The sequence below is a fragment of the Candoia aspera genome, chromosome 5, assembly GCF_035149785.1.
Source record: "Candoia aspera isolate rCanAsp1 chromosome 5, rCanAsp1.hap2, whole genome shotgun sequence".
Classification (NCBI taxonomy): Eukaryota; Metazoa; Chordata; class Lepidosauria; order Squamata; family Boidae; genus Candoia; species Candoia aspera.
Window position 1 is genome coordinate 94,820,828 of NC_086157.1, and position 18,369 is coordinate 94,839,196.

Here is an 18,369-nt window from a genome sequence, read left to right on the forward strand (position 1 = left end):
GTCCGGGGGTGCCTCTGCGCTGTTTCCGCCGCGGGGTCCCTGCGCTGCCGTCAGCTGTTGTAGCATCGCCCACATCCCTTCCTCCAGCATGTCGAGCTTCGCCGCCGTCCGCGGACTCCCGCTGGGGTGCTCGCCATTCCGCTCACCCTCGCCGTTGTGGACGGACCTTCCCTTGGTCCCTCCACGGTACCAGGCGCGCCCTCGCCTCCGTGCGCCCTGGGTGGCGGTTCGTCTCACGCTTCCTCCGGGGTTGCCTGCGAGCCTGGAGAGGGTCCCCTCATCTCGCCCCCGGTGGCCTGCGGGCTCCGGGGCACCGGGGTGGATCCCTCCCCCACTTCCCCCACCACTTCCCCCCAGCTGGGTCCCATACTTACCGGGGCGTTACATCGCCCGGACCTCAGCTGCATCCCGCCCGAAGGGAGCGGGGCTTCGTCGCCGGGTGCCGAAGGGTTGCGCTGCCTCGTTTCGTGGGTTTCCATACCTAGCTAGGTCCCTCACAAGCTTGTTGGATGGGTGCTAGGTAAAAATTTTTTGGGGGTTCCCGTTTTTATGTCAGGGTCAGTCTCGCTTCGCAATAAGACGCAGACTCACTTAATGGGTATTAAGGATTTCTGGTTTATTGGAATGATAGCTGACAGAATGAAAAACGGGAACGGGGGTGGTGGTGAGGAGGTGCCCCTTTTATACCCTCTTGTAGTGCCCCGGGCTCCTCCACCCTACATTGTCCCGATCCCTCTTGATGGGACCCTTGATGGCTGCCTCGGCGTTTTCCCGGTGTCTCCCTTTGTCCCCCGGATTCGGTTGTGTCCTCCAGGGCACCAGGTGCGGCTTATCTCCGTTCTTCCGACGTCCTTCTTTTCAGTTGTCTATGGGTCCGTGGACGTGGGTGCTTTCGGGTGCTTGTGTTAATCCCTGGTTTAATTATCTCCTTCCTCTATTTCTTAATGATCATGATCTACGTTGTGAGGCTCTTTGTGCCTTGCAACGAGGTCATGACAATGACACTTCCCATTCTATCTTTTTAACCATGATTAATTAAAAATTGCTCTTTTCTTTTGCCTCCCAAGTGGATAGCCTCCTGATTAAACAACCAGGGACTATTTGGGCTAAAGCTTCTCTGACTACAGATAGTTGGATTCTAGTGTTTGCACAACTCACAACTCTCCTTGACCCAGCTGAGTCAAACTACTACAGGCACCAAGGTCCAAGTACTGAATGCATATTAAATAGAAAAGCAGGCCAAGAAGCAAACCAGAAAAGCTGGCCAGAAAATATCAGACACAAAATGGGATTGTGGGGCTACCAGATCTGGGCTCTGATTTTGACAGCAGCAGAAATACAGAAAACTGCCTTTGCTGCCATTTAGTGGTTGTCCAGATTTTTTTAAGCTTAAATCTGGTAGCCCTAAGGGATATTTGTCCCACTGCACTTTTAAACAAGGCAGCCATAACCAAGACAGATCTCCTTATCGATGGGTCTGGCAGCACATTCAGTAAAAAATAAATAAATCACCATTGGTAGGGTACCTAGTAGGGCAACCATATCTGAGCTGCAAAGGTCTGAAATAACACAAGACAGCAGCAAGACATATAGAAAATGCTTTGCTGCCATCTAGTAGTCATCCAGATTCTTGCAGCACAGGTATGGTAGCCCTGCTTAACTTCTCACTTGATCTGTTTAAGGATGTTATGGCAACAGGAACTATTAGAAAAACACATATTGGAGGTATTTGAGTAGACAATGCTAATGGAGGGAAAGATAGGGGTTTCTAAAATTATGCAGTGTGTATGTGAAAAAAATGAAATAGGGAGAAAGCTGTTTCAAAATGCTGAAACCCAAACTGATGCAATCAAGCTAAATGTTGAAAAGGGCTTTTTCACATAAAACGTGTGGAATTTACTGTACTGCAAGATGCAGTGATGACTATAAATCTGGATAGATTTAAAAAGTAGTTAGATAAATTCTTGAAAGTTAAGGTTACAGTAAGTTATTAAATTTATAGCTTGCCTGACTCCCAGCATCCCTGGGCAGTTGAAAGCAGTTTTCCACTCATCCCCCTCCCGTATCCGTATGCGGTAATAGGCTTCCCTTATGTCCAGTTAATGATTACTAGTCATGATACCTATATATTACTTTAAATAACAAAAGCATTAAGGCCTTTTGATGCCTGTACATGAAGAACATGAGGTACATGAAGAACAAGGTATGATTATGGGATCCAATCACTATGGGAACAGAATTCTGGATTAGATTACCCTTTTGGTCCAATTCAACATGGCTTCCCTTAGTTGTTTTGGTGATTCTGTGCACCTTCGGCTTTGAGAGGTTACCTGTGCATTCTACACTAGCAAATACATTGTTTTATAGCTTCCTAGAGATTAAACAAGAGGATGTAGATTTCAGCAACTCCCAATGAGTCTAAATTGATTAGTAATTACCTTCACTGAGATGTTAGCATCCATAGGTACATCTAGAAGTCAGCAAGCATAGATTATAAATTAGATGTTATAATGAAAGCTAGAAGCTAAGGGTGAAGAAGACAAGTTGTCTTTTAGTTTTACATCATTTTCAGAACTAAAGGATTACATTTCTTAAGCCTCAAAGACCTTTTTAAAAAAACGCAAACTCAAAGAATGACTATAAAATCATGAACCATCAAATCCAATTTGTCTGGGAAAAATATACCATCTTATGCTAGTAGAAGCATTACTGACTGCTGCTTCCTTGTACAATAATCAGTCTGGTTTCAAACCCCCACAACCTTGTATCCTGAGCTGCATATCTGCTCCAAAACAACTTTTTCAATTTTTTAAGACATTTCCATCCCTGTCATGTTTAGTTAGTCTTCTGTCATCTTTTGGATTGTTTTACATCTTATAGAAACTGGTTTTGATTATATCTAAAAGGAATTTCAAATTTAAAAGGAAAAAGCACGAATACTTTTATAGATATTCTCCATAACCACTGTACCAAACTTAAGGGTTAGGGCATGTACAATATGCATACTTGCATTAAAAAAGGTGCTTGGGCGTATGTCGAGTGGTCAACTGAGCTGAGTTGGTGAGCAGAGTATTTATTTGTTTATTTTTCAAATTTATGCAGCCACCCATCTCATAAATAGAACTCTGGGCGGCTAATAAAAAATTAAAATAAACAACTAAAACAAAGAACAATTTAAAAACAAGAAATACAAGATAAAAGCATATAAAAAGCCATAATAAAACACATAAAACTCACAGCCCATAATCCCATTCATCAGAACAATCAGTACATCCACTGCACTGGCTCTACCACACTACCAGGTCCCCGTCCCCGTTGCCAAACCATGTCTTCAGGGCCTTGCGGAAAGGAAGCAAGTTTGGGGAGAATCTGATCTCCAGAGGGATGACATTCCATATGGCAGGTGCCACTGCAGAAAAGACTCTTCCTGGGTCCCACCAAAGACACTCCCTCGCTGATGGGACCCGCAAGATGCTCCTCCTGCCAGACCTAATTAGATGGGTAGATGTAATTGTGGAGAGGTGGTCCCTTAAGTAACCTTGCTCCATGCCATGTAGGGCTTTATCGGTCATTGCCAGTACCTGGAATTGAACCTGGAAGCAAACTGGCAGCCAATGCAGCTCATGGAGCAGAGGTGTAACATGCGTAGATTGTGGAACGCACCTAACTGCTTGGGCAGCTCCATTTTGAATCAGTTGATGCTTCTGAATACTCTTCAAGGGCAGACCTATCTGGAGCACATTGTAATAATCCATACAAGAGTTGACTAAAGCATGAATGACCATGAGCAGGGCTTCCTGGTCTAGGAAGGAGTGCAACTGGTGCACAACATGTATTACTTTTTGAGTGCTTTTGGAGCAGAAAACAGGTAGGATTTTCCTACGGGTAGTCCTCTTTTAGCAACTGCCTCATTTAGCAACCATTTGCAGTTACGATGGTGATGAAAAAGTAGCTTTATGGCCAATCCTCACATTTATAACCTTCGCAGGTCTGTAAAGCAAAGGAAAGCTGAAGTAAGATCACAACAGAGTCATGGGTTCACTTAGTGATAGCTTCACTTAACAACTGAGTTGACAGTTCCAATTGTGGTCACTAAATGAGGAATACCTCTATTTTAATCTCTATGCAGAACAAGTTGGTATCAACTGACAAAGCACAGACAAAATCATATACAGATTTATGAAAAATATTTTTATTACATAACACCTTGTTTTTAACAATGTTGATTTCTTTTAAAATTCAGAATACCTGCATCATTCATGTAAAATAGCTTGATACAGTACATTGTATGGTATAGTTTTTCCTCAAATTCTAAGGTTCTCCTAACACCATAATCCTTTATGAAGGGCCCCCCCCACAACCATCCTTTCCCATCCTGGTGCCCTCCAAATGACCAACTCCCCCAGACCTGGCTGAAAACTTGTGGAACTGAAGTCCAACTCATTTGGAAAACCCCAGGATGGGGAAGCGTGCCCTAAACAAACGTGCGAACATCTTTAAAAATATTTAAGAAAATTTTAAATCCACTACATCAAGCCAGCTCTCAAAAAGTCATGACAAACGTTATCTGGATGAATGCCGCACTGTGTTTTCTGCAGGGAACATCACTCATGCTTTTTAAATTCCAAAGCATGCTCACAAATCAGTTAACACCAAAGGGGGGGCGGGGAACACTGCCTATGACAATCAGTATAGTTTGCTGAACCAAACAGGTTTATCTTAATAACACACTCATTACTATCAAATAGCAGCTTTAATACCAGTCAAGTCATAGATCTGAGAACAAAATAAACTTATGTTGAAACTTAATCTTTGGGAAGCTTGTAATCTGCTGGAAAAATGCTCATGTTTCTTTTTATTGTGTCTTTAAAAAAATCTCTGCAGCAAATTTGTTGGTCATAAAACATTGATCAATGTGGAAAATGGATCAACCCACAAAAAAGTCACTAAAAATCAATGTATATCAAAATTATCTCAATTGAAGCTATAGATAGTTTGTTTTCATCTCATTAACACATACTGTATACTTCAAATACCAGTTAAGAGATTTTTGTGTACTATTGGTCAGATAATGTTGTCAACATCAATAGAATTCACAACAACAAAAATGCTTGCCCCTAGCACATTTCACAGCTTCAACTGCTACAGACTGTCACTGAAAACAATGCATTGGTCAGTCTGAATCATGTCAAGTAAACTATGGAAGTAGCATATCCACAACACAAACTGTGCTAGTACTTTCTTTTCAAGTCTCATTCCATCAACAGGTACAATCTGAGGGAGGGACGACTCCCAGCCTGTGAAAAGTAGCAGAACGTGGCTATCAGACATTTTGACAATTCCAGTACATTCTTGCAGCCCAAAGCCAGGTTCCAGGCAGACAGCAGCACGGCCAGTCCTGCAGTCTAAGCAACAGTGCATTGACTTTATTCAGGTGCAGCTCAGTACCGATGCGTCTGGTGAGAGTACTGTGGAGGCTGCTGGGAGGTAGTTGAATATCCCATGCTACTCTGGGGCTGTGATGTGCTTGGTCCAGGGTTAGGATAGGCAGCATGGGGGTTGGAACGCTGAAAAGGAATTAGAACACAGTCGGTGTTTAAGTTAAGAGATGACAACACACGCTCGCTTTGATTCATTCCTCTAGATACTCACAAGAACACTAATACCAAAGATAACTGCCCCCAAGAACTACTTGCCCCATATCTGGTGTTCACATAAATCAAGTCAGTGGTCACTTTTACATTGATAAAACCATTTCTTGCCTACACCTCTTTAAGCAGACTTAAAGGGCAACAAGGTTTTAGAAATATTTTGTCCATATAATGAAACTACATCAAATACTCTTTCCTGCTCTGAAGCATATGGTAACTTAGTAGAGTGCGTCCTACTTAAAGCCACGTGTTTACCATGTAGGAGCATAAAAAATAGAATATAGAAAACTTGAGAACTGACAAAACTGTTTGGAGCAATGGGCGTTGGATGGCATATAAATTTAAGATGGTATTATTGTTATTATTAATTTTCTCTTCATGCATATAGCAGATGAAGCAATAGTTTCAAATTCTCCCCAATCCCATTATAATCGAAGTGTTTAATACAGCAGGCTTGCAGATGGTGTAATACAATCACCCTTTTTAGATATGTTGCGATTAAAATAGAACCCTAGAGTAACACTGGGCCATTTAAGCCATCAATCCACCTTACTGCTCAGGGCAGAAATCCAAATTAAAGCATGTCTGACAAATGGTTGTCTAGCCTCTGCTTGAACACACCTGAAGAAGGGGAATTCATTACCTCTCTTGCTAATTAGGTCCACTATTCAGGCATGAAAAGGCATTTCTGAATTCTCTTTTAGTGCAATTTAACAGATTTCTGATTGTTTCCAGATGAATTATGTTACATAATTTTTTTCAAAATTTAAAATGTGCCCAGTAAGCCATAATTACAAAAAATAAAAAAATAACTACTCTAGTTAGGCACATAGTAATTGCTTCCAATGGAAAACAGCTCTTGACTATTTTTAGGAACTTCTGCCAGTCTTGAAAGTTTTTGTCATAAGCTGAGCAATTGACTATTGGTCTTTCTCATGCATATGCTTTTCTACTGAGATCTTGAGTTTTCATTATATTCAAAACTGAATAGGAAAAGATAGGTACTCTTTGATACAACAAGCTATTTACTTGTGGCACTCACACTTTACCTCTGGAGAAGGGCTGGGGTTTTAAGTTGCTCATCTACTTGCACAATCTCCAGCCCCTAGCAGTACTTGCCCCAATATTCCTGAGAAGATAGTTTCCAGTGTTGTGTACAGGTGATTACAGTGGGGAGATGAGAAAATTCAGTTCTGCAAATGGAATTCCATTCTCTCAATGGAAGGGATATTAAGACCTAAGACAATGCCCTCACATAGTCTTCCTGTTACTTGGATCTCAAGTATATTTCCTTGATCTTGTTTATATATTAAATGTGTGTGTGTATACATAATTATGAGCACTCAAGTCAGTGTCAGCTCTTAGTGACCACATAGAAGGATTTTCTCCAGGAGGATCTGTTCTCAACTTGGTCCTTGAGCTTTTCCAATGGTGTACCATTGCCAATGTAATTGAGTCCATCCGCCTTGCCACTGGTCGTCCTCTTTCCTTCCACCTTTTCCAGCATGACAGACTTCTTCAGAGAGCTAGATCATCGCATAATGTGTCTGAAGTAGGATAATTTGAGCTTGGTCATTTCTGCCTTGAGTGAGAACTCTGGGTTGCTTTGTTTAAGGATCCATTTGTTTGTTTTCTTGGCTATCCAGGGTATTCTCAGGAGCCTTCTCCAATGCCAAAGTTCAAAAGCATTAATACTCTTTCTATCCTGCTTCTTCGAAGTCTTACTTTTGCTTCCATAGAGAATCACAGGAAAAAAAACATTGCCTGCATGATTCTGATCTCTGAAGGTCACTGCAGCATCTGACTATGTTTTCCAAGGTCTTTATTGCTACTCTGCTAAGGGCTACTCTGCAGGGCATTTCTTGACTGCCGGTTCATTTACTATTGATAATTGAGCCTAAAAAACAAAAGCTATCAAACACTTTGGTATCTTCACCGACAATTCTAAGTTGGTTACTGTACCTGTTGTCATAGTTTGGTGGTTTTCATATTTAATCTTAGTCCCGTTGTTTTCACTGTGCTCCAAGACTTTCATTATTAAAGGCTGCAGAACATTTGCATCTGCAGCTATCAATATATAACCATAGCTACAGCTACACACACACACACACCTGCATACACACATGGTAATATACATCCTATGCTATGCTCATTGGCAACACTTTAAGAATACCCAGGAAAATGAATGCTAGATTAGAAAAAGATTCTGATATTGTGTTTGAAACAAAAAATTATTGAGATGTCTCCTAGGAAGCCTACAAACAGAGCATGGCGGAACTGCAGATATGTAAAGAAAAACATTCAATTTCTAGTTACGAAAACTATGAAGCTATTATTCATGAATGACTAATAATTTAAGCTAGTTAACCTCATGATACCAAAAGAAACAAAATCTGTTTTAGTACAGGCAGCAACCAAATATTTGTGCATTTGGCACAGATGACTTATATGCATGTTTCTTCTACTGAAGAGTAGTTGTTGTACAAGCTTCTTTTACAGAAACAATATTTACATAGGAATACTGTCATGGATAAAATGCTGCTCATTAATATTTTGTTTGAAACCCCAAAGCTCATCCTGTCAAGTTTTCCTTCACAAGGAAGATTCTACACCTTTGACTATTTTATGCACTTTCATCAATTCCAATATTTTTCTTTGACATAAGGTGTGTAGGTGTGTGACAACCTGAAACAGAAATATCAATAAAATGCAGGATGCCAACATGGCCCTGCCCTTTATTTGGAGCAGAGCAGCCTGCCACAAAATGTGACGTTCTTTTCAGAAGAAAGCAAATGACTTGTGAAAAGCTGAGAGTCTTGGCATTCTTTTGTGTGCTGTCTGCAAATGGCTACCACTGAATGCAGAGACCAGGAACCAAACCAAGGATATGCTAGATAAAAAGATGGCAAGCAAAAGGAAACAGAGTTGTGTTCCAATCTACCCATTTAATATATTAATAAATGAATCCCCTAAATTGTCACAAGATTCTAGTATCTGAATACGTGACCTGACTATACTGAGTAATAAGGAACCTGGGAAGAGGGAAGGCAATATAAAAATGAAGGCTGATTTATGATGCTGCTTTCAAGATACTCGCTTCTTTCTCTCTTTCCCTAATTTGTGGCGCCAGCCACTGTTAGGAAAAGAATCCATGAAAGCAACTGATTTTCTAAATTATACCAATTGAGGACTAATAGTTTTCTTAGAAAAGCTGGCATTTTGAATGCCAGCTGTTGATTATAAAGAGGGGAGAAAAAGATTATAAAGAGGCGAGAGAGACTGCTCTTTTTAAGCTAGCCTCTTGGGATTCAGGGGTTCATTTTCATTGAGTTCAATCGCTAACGTTTAAAGTATTCTTATACCTGTGTAAAACTGTCTGTATAGCTGTACTATTATTGGTTCAGTAGTAAATTCAAACAATTTTTGTCTGTTTGTAAGTAGAGGTTTATTTCTCTTCTTGGGTCCAAGGAGGGAGGGGGGAAATTGCTCCCCAAAGCAACTACAGGTGGAAGGTCTGGCAGCAAGCTTGACAAAAATAAATTCCACAGAGGCTAAAAGTGATTCTGCCTGAGAAATGTCTGTGGGATTCAGCTCTTGAACTCAGGATTAGCTATAAGGTAAAGGTAAAGGTTTCCCTTGACGTAAAGTCCAGTCGAATCCGACTCTAGGGGGCGGTGCTCATCTCCGTTTCTAAGCCTTGGAGCCGGCGTTGTCATAGACACTTCCGGGTCATGTGGCCAGCATGACGACTCGGAACGCCGTTACCTTCCCGCTGAAGCGGTACCTATTGATCTACTCACATTTGCATGTTTTCGAACTGCTAGGTGAGCAGGAGCTGGGACAAGCAACGGGAGCTCACCCCGCCACGCGGTTTCGAACCGCCGACCTTCCGATCGACAGCTCAGCGGTTTAACCCGCAGCGCCACCGCGTCCCTTCAGGATTAGCTATAATGTCTTTAAAAAGGGCTATTCAGGAGCTATAGTATGATTTAGCCTGATCTTGTTTCAACACATCCTGATCCTAATAGCTTCCAGGCACCAATTCAGGACTTCCACAATATTTCCAGCTTGGCCTGGAATGACGATGTAGAACTGGGTGTCATCCACATAGTAATAACTCCTCACCCTGAACCAATCATTCACTATTCTCAATGGTTTCATATAGATGTTAAATAGCATGATGGAGAGCCCTGAGACCTGTGGGACCTCATCTAGGCTTGAGCACTTTCCATGATCACTAACTGAAACCATGCAAGCAAACAGGAGCAGAGTCACTGAACATGGTGCCCCCAACCCTTGCATGTGCCCCAGAAGGATACCATGGTCAGGCACAGAAAGCCACTAAATACCAACAAAGTGGGCAATGCCATTTCTATCCCATGGTAAGCCTGAATCTCACTTGAAAAGGATCAAGATAATCTATTTCCTCTATGGTCCTATGTAACTGATTCACCACCACTTTCTCAACAACCTTCTCTAAAAAATTCAAACTAGAGAGAGCCGTATTGACTTCCTCAGTTTCCACAAGCTTAAGAGAATTTCACAAGATGCCATCTTGCTCACTGCCCAACTGGCCTTCAATCCAGAGCAGAAAGAAGCAACTTTATCCACAAGAAACCTACAAATTCATTTGCCATGTCTGCAGGTGCCTTGTCCTCTCCATCTTTCCCTGAAAGGGTCCCAGTACTTTGAACAGGCCATCAGGCAGGAATGTGTTCAGAAGAACTGATGCTTAGCCACTCTTACTGTCACCACATAGTCCTGAACATTTGGTCTTAACCAATGCTTGGCCATACCTACTTCTGTTCTTCCACCACCACTATCCTAGATGTCTTTTCAGATGCTTCACTTCAATCAGCTCCTCAGTAAATTATAGAACTGTTTGGGATGAGTGACTGAGTAGAGGCCTTGCTGGAGCAACTTAATCCTGCCCTCTGGCTGCCTCTGCATTCTGCAGACTGGACAGGCCTAGGGCAGAACTGCCTGCCAAGGATTGGGGGAACAGAAATGAGTTTTTCAAATGTTGATGTGGTGTTGAATTATATATTGAAAACCTGGGATTTACCTATTTATGAAGAATTTTGGACTTATCGTGCTTGGAATGTTGCTAAAGATATAACTTTGAATTGCTGGAAAGAAATTACCACAGACTTAAAATCTTAGACCAAAGAAATGTATTTGCTCTCAGGCTTTGAACAGGCTTTCTACTGATATAATGAAAAGATTATATCTGTGATTTCATTTAATTCCAGTGTTTAAAACATGAGCCAATTTATATATTTACTGGAATATATATGCGTGTGCATGTTTGTTTGTTAAGGTTGTCTCTTGTTTCTTTTTGTTGTCTTTTTTTAAGGGTTTCTTTTACATATATTGTTTTAAATTTGATGTATTCTTTGCTACTTTTTTTTAATATATTGTATCAATAGAATGAATATTAAAATATTTGAAATATTAATAAATATTCTGAATTTGTCTCTCCTATTCCACATTATTATTGGGTCCTAGAAATATACAAAAACTAGTATTAGGGTGAATTAGCACAGGGGAAGTTGCAAAGCCTGCAGATCCACCCTTGTACGTTTTGATCAAATTATTTACAGACTTTTCCCCATAAAAGGAAGCTGTACCAATAAATGAACAGAATGCTTTACTTAAGACATACAGAAGTTAAACCACATTATGTGATATGCAGAGTTTATCACTAACCTTTTTCAATAATAAAAATGGATTCAAATGGATAAATGTACAATGGCTTATTTGAAATGTGTGCTAAGATAAATATTTTGCAAAGTAATGCAACAAAGACAAGGAAAGAAAGGTGACAAAGGGATACCTGATAATCTGAGGTCATGATAAGTCCACCTGAGGTAGTGGTAGGAGGAACAACTCTCACTTTTTTCAAAGGAGGCCCTTGTGTATGACTGTTGTCTTGATTCCCTGGATGACCAGTTCCATTTGTGTGGTTATTGCCCTGCTGCTGCTGCTGGTTCTTCTCAAGTGGTTAAAGAAAAAAGAAAATAAACAACTCAGAAGTAGTTCATGTGCTGGAAACAGGAAATTCTCTCTAAGGCCAATGGGACGCAAAGATGACACTATTAAATAACTGCACAGATTTAAAGCAAAGACACCCTATCAAAATATTTACTCAGCCTATCAAAATATTTACTCAGAATTAAGTCGAAGTTATGTATATAAATTGAAGCAAGCATTTTAGATTTGTAGTCTTAACTAGAGCCAGGGAATAAGAAAAGCTATCAGAATCACTAGTCCTGAGGATAATAAAAGCTCTTCCTCTTCTCTAGGAGGTAATTAAAATACATTCTATTGTCTAGATCCTTCTATTGTGTAGCAAAGCCCTGGATCTTGTAAAATCACACATTGCTGGGATCCAATGTTATTTACAGCTTTATGTTAAAACAATTATTTTTAGGTCCAACTGGTTGCTGGTAACTTGTGTTTCTTACCGTATCTTATCTTGTCACCAAGCCTGGTCATATTATCAGATGGCCACACAGTAAAGTTAATTACACAGTATAACCAAGTTTACAAAATTCAGTCCCAAAGAGGACAGATCCACAATACATGCCCAAAATTATCTCTGCTACTCTTAAAAGGTTTTGTTTTACTATTGTCCTTTGTTCTTTAATAGTGAAGTAATTTGTCTTCACAGAGAATTATGCAATGTTGTGAAGTCTGCAACTCTGAAAATACCAGTATTTCAGTCCAAATCAGGTACCCTCCAAATATCTAAATAAATTTGCTAAGTCTACAAATTATGTGAGTTGCCAATCTCTGACATTAAGCTTTTCCATATTTTGTAGACATTCTTAATTTCTCATTGTTAATGTTTAGAACTGGAAATAATTGTGATAAATGAAATGATATCCCCATATTATCAAATATTCATCTTGTTCTCACAAATAACAATTTCTTGCATTCTCTTATTCTGACAAGAAATAGTTCAATACAAGTAATGCCATCAATTATACATAGAAAAATACACATCATTATTATGTGACCTTCATATACTAAATGATTTTAAATAGAACTATTAATACCACTGTAACTGTAATTCTCTAAACAACAGACAATTATAAAACTGTACAAGATGGAAAAAAAAATCTAAATGTTTTGTCATAGCCCTTGATCTAATACCTACTTTGTCTCCTTTGTCATCAGGCTCCTCTTCAGTTAAAAATTCTCGTTTTGGATACGGGATCTGACAGCCTGCAAACACACTGCAAAAGCCCATTTTTTAGTGTGTTGGAGAAGAGATGTATGAAGAAGGATATTTGGAAGTACAGGTAGTCCTCCCTCACTGATGGCCTCTTTAGTGACTGTTCGAAATTATGATGGTGTAAAAGAAAATGCTTTGCAACCAATCCTCACATTTACGACCATCACAAAGTCCCGTGGTCACATGATCGCCATTGGCATGGTTCCCAACCGATTTGCAACAAGCAGAGTTAATGGGGTACTCAGAAGGAAAATCATAAGTTGCTGTCATATGATGTTTCACTTAACAACCATGGTGATTTGCTTAACGAATGGGAAGTGACATTGTAAGTCCATTGTGGTCATGGATTTTCCACTTAGCACCGTGGAGCTTAGCAACAAGTTGCCAATTGTGGTCACTAAGCAAGGACTACATATACTCACTTTTTTCCTACAATCTGTACCTTCATTGTAATAACAAGTTTGAACCCATGATTAAAAATGGTAATAAAGTATTTATTTTTCATTGTTAACTAAGTCCTGCTTCAGCAGTTCCTTGCAGCTTGATTTCAGGGATTGTCTGTAATCATTAACTGTTCAATGAGAGCACTTCTTCTGGAAAGCCTCTAGCCCATCCCACAAACGCATTCAGATATTGCCATATCACTAGAATGGCTTCTGCTGATTTATAGCTGAATCATGAAACAGAACCATTGCCATCAGCACAATTCTGTAACTAGGCCCCCACTGTGGCACACTCACAACAATGTATTCTGAATCTCCTGATGGCTCCTCCGATTGGCTTTGTAGATACTACTTAACATTAGGTCAAGATGGTAACTTGTGGTATACCTTGACATAATTGCCAGGGAGTTGAAAAATAATTACCCAGTTGTGATCAACCATGCAGATTGCCATTTAAAGAAGTGATCCAGTAGTTTACGATTATATTAAAATCTAAGGCTGTACGTTACAGTGCTTCAGATCTGGAGGTTGTGCATGTAGCATTCATTAGAAACTCCTTAAATCAAAAGAGTCATTCTCTAGGATTGCACTGTAACTGCAGAGGGCATCTTTTCCTTCCAAATTCAAAGTGCTGCACATTCCTATTAAAATCCTTTACAAGACTAAGGAGGAATAAAAGAGTTGCACTGTCTGTCACTCTCCCAATAACAATAATCCAACAGGGTGATTAAAGTCAATTCAATCCAAAAATCAGATCTCATCCAGACTGAAACCAGTGTACCCTAAGAATGTCTGCAGCTGGATTGCCGTCATCCGCTTCAAAATCCTGCACAAAATATCCACACTTTTAAGTCATACAACTGAAGCTTGTTGCCCTGAACCAGGACATGACCGTTTTCCTGCAATATGTTATCTAGGTTTTCTTAGAGATGAGCCGTTTTATCCACGAAGTCCTTAAACTTGTTGCAAATAGTTACTAAATACCAATATATCCCAATCAGCTAGCCAAAGTCACATATGTAGCTGCCTAGAGTCATATATGTGTGATGGTGATATAAATTAATTAAATGCATTCATTAAAAAGATAATCCCAGGATCATACAGAATGCTTCTGCTTGTAGATACAATGGAGGCAATGAAATAAGCTGCCTGAATTGCCTACTACAGACATAACTGAATGTTTTAGTGCTGAGGTCCACATCGTAATACCTAAGGATGCTGATGTGCCTGTGAACACACTTTTGACTCCCTGCTCCATTAAATGTTAATGTTTTTAAAACATGATTTTAATCTTAAAAAATAAAACTGGATGGCTGTAGTCCAGTGCTTTGTTGGTATATTAACCTATCTATTTAGTAAAAGGATGAAGGTTAGCAGGAGTAATATAGAGTATCCTATGTGAGGGGAGGACTGCAATGAATGGCAGAGAACATTCTAGTATACTGGTGATGGATATTTTATTTATTTATTTATTTAATTTATTTACTATCCCGCCTTTATTATTTCTATAAATAACTCAAGGTGGTGAACATACCTAATACTCCTTCCTCCTCCTATTTTCCCCACAACAACAACCCTGTGAGGTGGGTTTGGCTGAGAGAGAGTGACCGGCCCAAGGTCACCCAGCCGGCTTTCATGCCTAAGGCGGGACTAGAACTCACTCATAGCAGCCATTTAGGGAATGGACAACCCTAACCAGGATACAATATACAAGATTAGAATGATTATGTTGATGGACTGTATCAATCACAGGCCTTCAGTGGGAGTCTCAACCCTAGACATAAGAAAATTACCAGAAGATTCAGAAATCTATGAACATTCCCTAATTGTCTGAATCAGATCTTCCTAGGTCTGGCAGAGAGGGTTGATATTTTACATCCAAATCTCAATAGTAGACAAAGGAATGTCTTGAATCCCATTAATCTTCTGATAATCTCTCTCATGGATTACCAAAATCGCATTACATACTGAGTAGGCATGCTCTTACCAAGGCTGGATACCCCTTAGTAAGGATATAGAAACACTCCTCTTAGCTCATCAAATGGCACGGTGTTTGGAATATCTCAAGGATTTTTTAATGCAGCCACACTGTTTTTCTGGAACAATTTAAGCGAATCTAAGAATTCTGATAACATTAACAACTTGCCATTAATGCTTTTACCTTTCCCATCAAGATGCTAAGAAAAAGCACTACTCTTTGGGGACTTGAGGGAGTACAGATATGAAGCTGTCAAATTAGGATTACAGAAGGATCTGAGAATCAAATCCAGTATTGTTGAATGTTCTTATAGCAGAAGTCATTGTTTATAATTCTTGCTTGGCTGGATTTACCACCAGCAGTGAAACTATCATCATCTGGATCCAGTGTAAAAAAGAACTCTTCCCTGGGGTTTTATCAGTAAAGAGAGTAGTAAAACATTCCGAAGTCCCACATACAACAGGCTGTTCTGTTGGGAAGATTAAAATAGCTTTAGATGTTTCTAGATGTTCACCTATCCATGGAAGTTATAATATGTGCAGTAAGGTCCTTAACTTCTGCTGACAGGTGCATAATGCTGCTTCAAGACAACTGTTCTTAGTTTTACTTGGTATTATATTGGAATCTTGCATTAACACTAAGATATAAAACATAGTGTCTTACCCTGTCAACTAAGTCAAGTACAAACGGCTGAGCCTTTTCAGCTTTTAATTTCAGCCCCAGTGAAGTCAAAGTTTATAGAATTTGTAAGTTTTTAGAAATAATTCTTAATCAACCTTTTATTTTATTGTTAGCAGGTTTACATCACTCTTCAGAACTACGTTTTCTTAGGATACAAAGGTCATATGTCAATTTTACATCCTTGAGGGCCTGAAATGAACAGGCAAGGTATAAACCTAATAAATCAATCATAACTCTTTAAAGTACAGGGCTTCATGTAGATGCAGCTCTTAGGGATTGGAAGGAAAAGTCTCTATGGTAGTGGGGCTGGTCGACCACGGAAGGGGGACAAGACTGTATAGTCAACAAACAATAAATCATTTTCTGGTAAAAAATCAACAGTAGGTAATATCCTATCTAGAAGATCCCAGAGAAAACCTGAGATAAAGAGTATTTACAATTATGCATTTGGCTTCATTTATTCTATTTCTACTGATTGTGCAATTTATAAATCACTGAATTTATAAAGAAAAGGTATGTTAATTAAAGAGTATCATTTGGTCCTGGAAGCAGGAGGTCCAGCAGGCACTTAGCTGTTGACTATGAACATCAGCAGCATGTTACATTCAACTTGTCAGCGAATAAAGGATTAATGCTACAAACTAACAGAATCAAGGGCTCATAAAACAAAAGATTAATAGGACATTATTTTAAAATGGCAAATGGAATAGAAAGCCATTTCTTGCTTGTCAAGAGTGAAAATATCATTCACTGTTATTCTCAGGAACCCCAGCTCCACTCTAAGGCCTTTCCCTAGACCAGCGTTTCTCAACCTTGGCAACTTTAAGACTTCAACTCCCAGAATTGCTGGTTGGGGAGTTCTGGGAGTTGAAGTCCACACCTCTTAAAGTTGCCAAGGTTGAGAAACACTGCCCTAGACATTTTAAGCATTTTAGTTATTTTTATTTTATTTATTATTCAAATTTAATTACTGCCCATCTCCCCCAAAAGAGGGTCTTTAATATCCTTTCTGACTTAAAATAGCCAGGAAGCATTTAAAGAAATACAAATTCTACATTACTTACTCAGATGTCGGAAGTGGATCTTCTAAGAAATAAGGATCCTGCATAGCCTGTTCTGAGGTAATTCTCTTTATTGGGTCCATAGTAAGCAATTTCTGTAGCTAAGTACAATCAAAACAGAAGACATTCACTGCTGTAAAACCCAGAAAATATTCCACCACACTGTGAATATATGAAACTTCCTTACATGCATCTTCAGAATCAACAAGCCATCGCAGTCATCTTAAAAACCTTGCATACAGAAGATCCTAAGTTCAGTCCCCCAACATGTTCAGGCAGGGTTGGGAAAGATCTGCCTGAAAGCCAGGACAGCAACGGTAAATCAATCAATAATATGGAATTTCTCATTTCCCCTCCCCATCTGAAGGTAAACAGAACCATTTGTTACTGAGGAGAAAAGCATTCCCACAGCAGTTTATAGATACAGGAAAACTTGGACCTAGCAAAACTGATGGCTTGTTATAACATAAAAAGCAAAGATACAGAAGTTCAAAATTTACATTTGAAGATTTCATGCTCATTGTTCTTTTCACATACTCTCATCTCCCTTAATAACCAATACTCAGAAATAAGTATATTTAGAGTCGTTGTGTGCAAGATGGGCGGCAGAGAAATTAAGTAAGTAAGTAAGTAAGTAAGTAAGTAAGGTGTTTAGTTCAGGCACTTCAGATGTACTTTTCTAAGGCTTCTATCACTTTGAAATTTAAAGCAAATCCATTTAACTCTGTAATAAATGCTCTTCCGCAGATGTACTGAAAAGCTCTTTAAACATCTCATATGATTGTTTTTGGAAACCATGTAGGAATTCACTACTGAGTGATCTATCAGGAACTTACCAGATGGAATGCTTTACTATCCGGCTTAACTTTATGTTTTTCCATATATTTGATAAGGCTGCAGTTGGTATATCTGAAAGAAAACACTGGTTCATAACCCTTGCATTAAATTGAAGATAAAATTCATATTGGGAGAAGTTATGGAATTAACAGGGCTGGCCTCATTCAGTTTAATTGCTCTGAGCTGTTTATCTGTGTTTCAGAATAATGCCAGAGCTCTGTGGAAGTAGCCTGAGGATGCACATTCTTTTATATGTGCCACATGGAAATGGCTTCCCATTATCACAGGAAATAAACAAATGTGAAAAGCTGTTAGCAGTTATTTAATACATCTCTTGTACAAGATTAGGTACACATTCTGGAAGTGAGGCATTTGATAATGGTTTCTAAAACCTATTCATATCCAAGCTTTTAAAATGTTATACCTGCAAGCTAAAGAGCTATACTTTTTGATGCAACAGATTCTTAAATTTTTTATT

At 39.3% G+C, this 18,369-nt stretch overlaps 1 protein-coding gene across 4 annotated transcripts in view; it reads right to left on the bottom strand.

Moving 5' to 3' along the window:
* Positions 1-4,170: 4,170 nt before the first annotated feature.
* The window catches only part of CDK8 (cyclin dependent kinase 8), a 52,333-nt gene continuing 38,134 nt past the window's right edge, over positions 4,171-18,369 (bottom strand). For 3 of the 4 annotated variants that reach the window (XM_063305750.1, XM_063305752.1, XM_063305753.1), the window contains 5 exons: positions 17,891-17,963; positions 17,058-17,155; positions 12,814-12,892; positions 11,488-11,646; positions 4,171-5,567 (listed from right to left, as the gene is read on the bottom strand). In XM_063305750.1, the coding sequence (XP_063161820.1) occupies positions 5,442-5,567; positions 11,488-11,646; positions 12,814-12,892; positions 17,058-17,155; positions 17,891-17,963 (535 nt within the window). In that variant the 3' untranslated portion in view covers positions 4,171-5,441. The remainder of the gene's footprint in view (positions 5,568-11,487; positions 11,647-12,813; positions 12,893-17,057; positions 17,156-17,890; positions 17,964-18,369) is intronic. The other variant, XM_063305751.1, reaches the window with a different exon arrangement.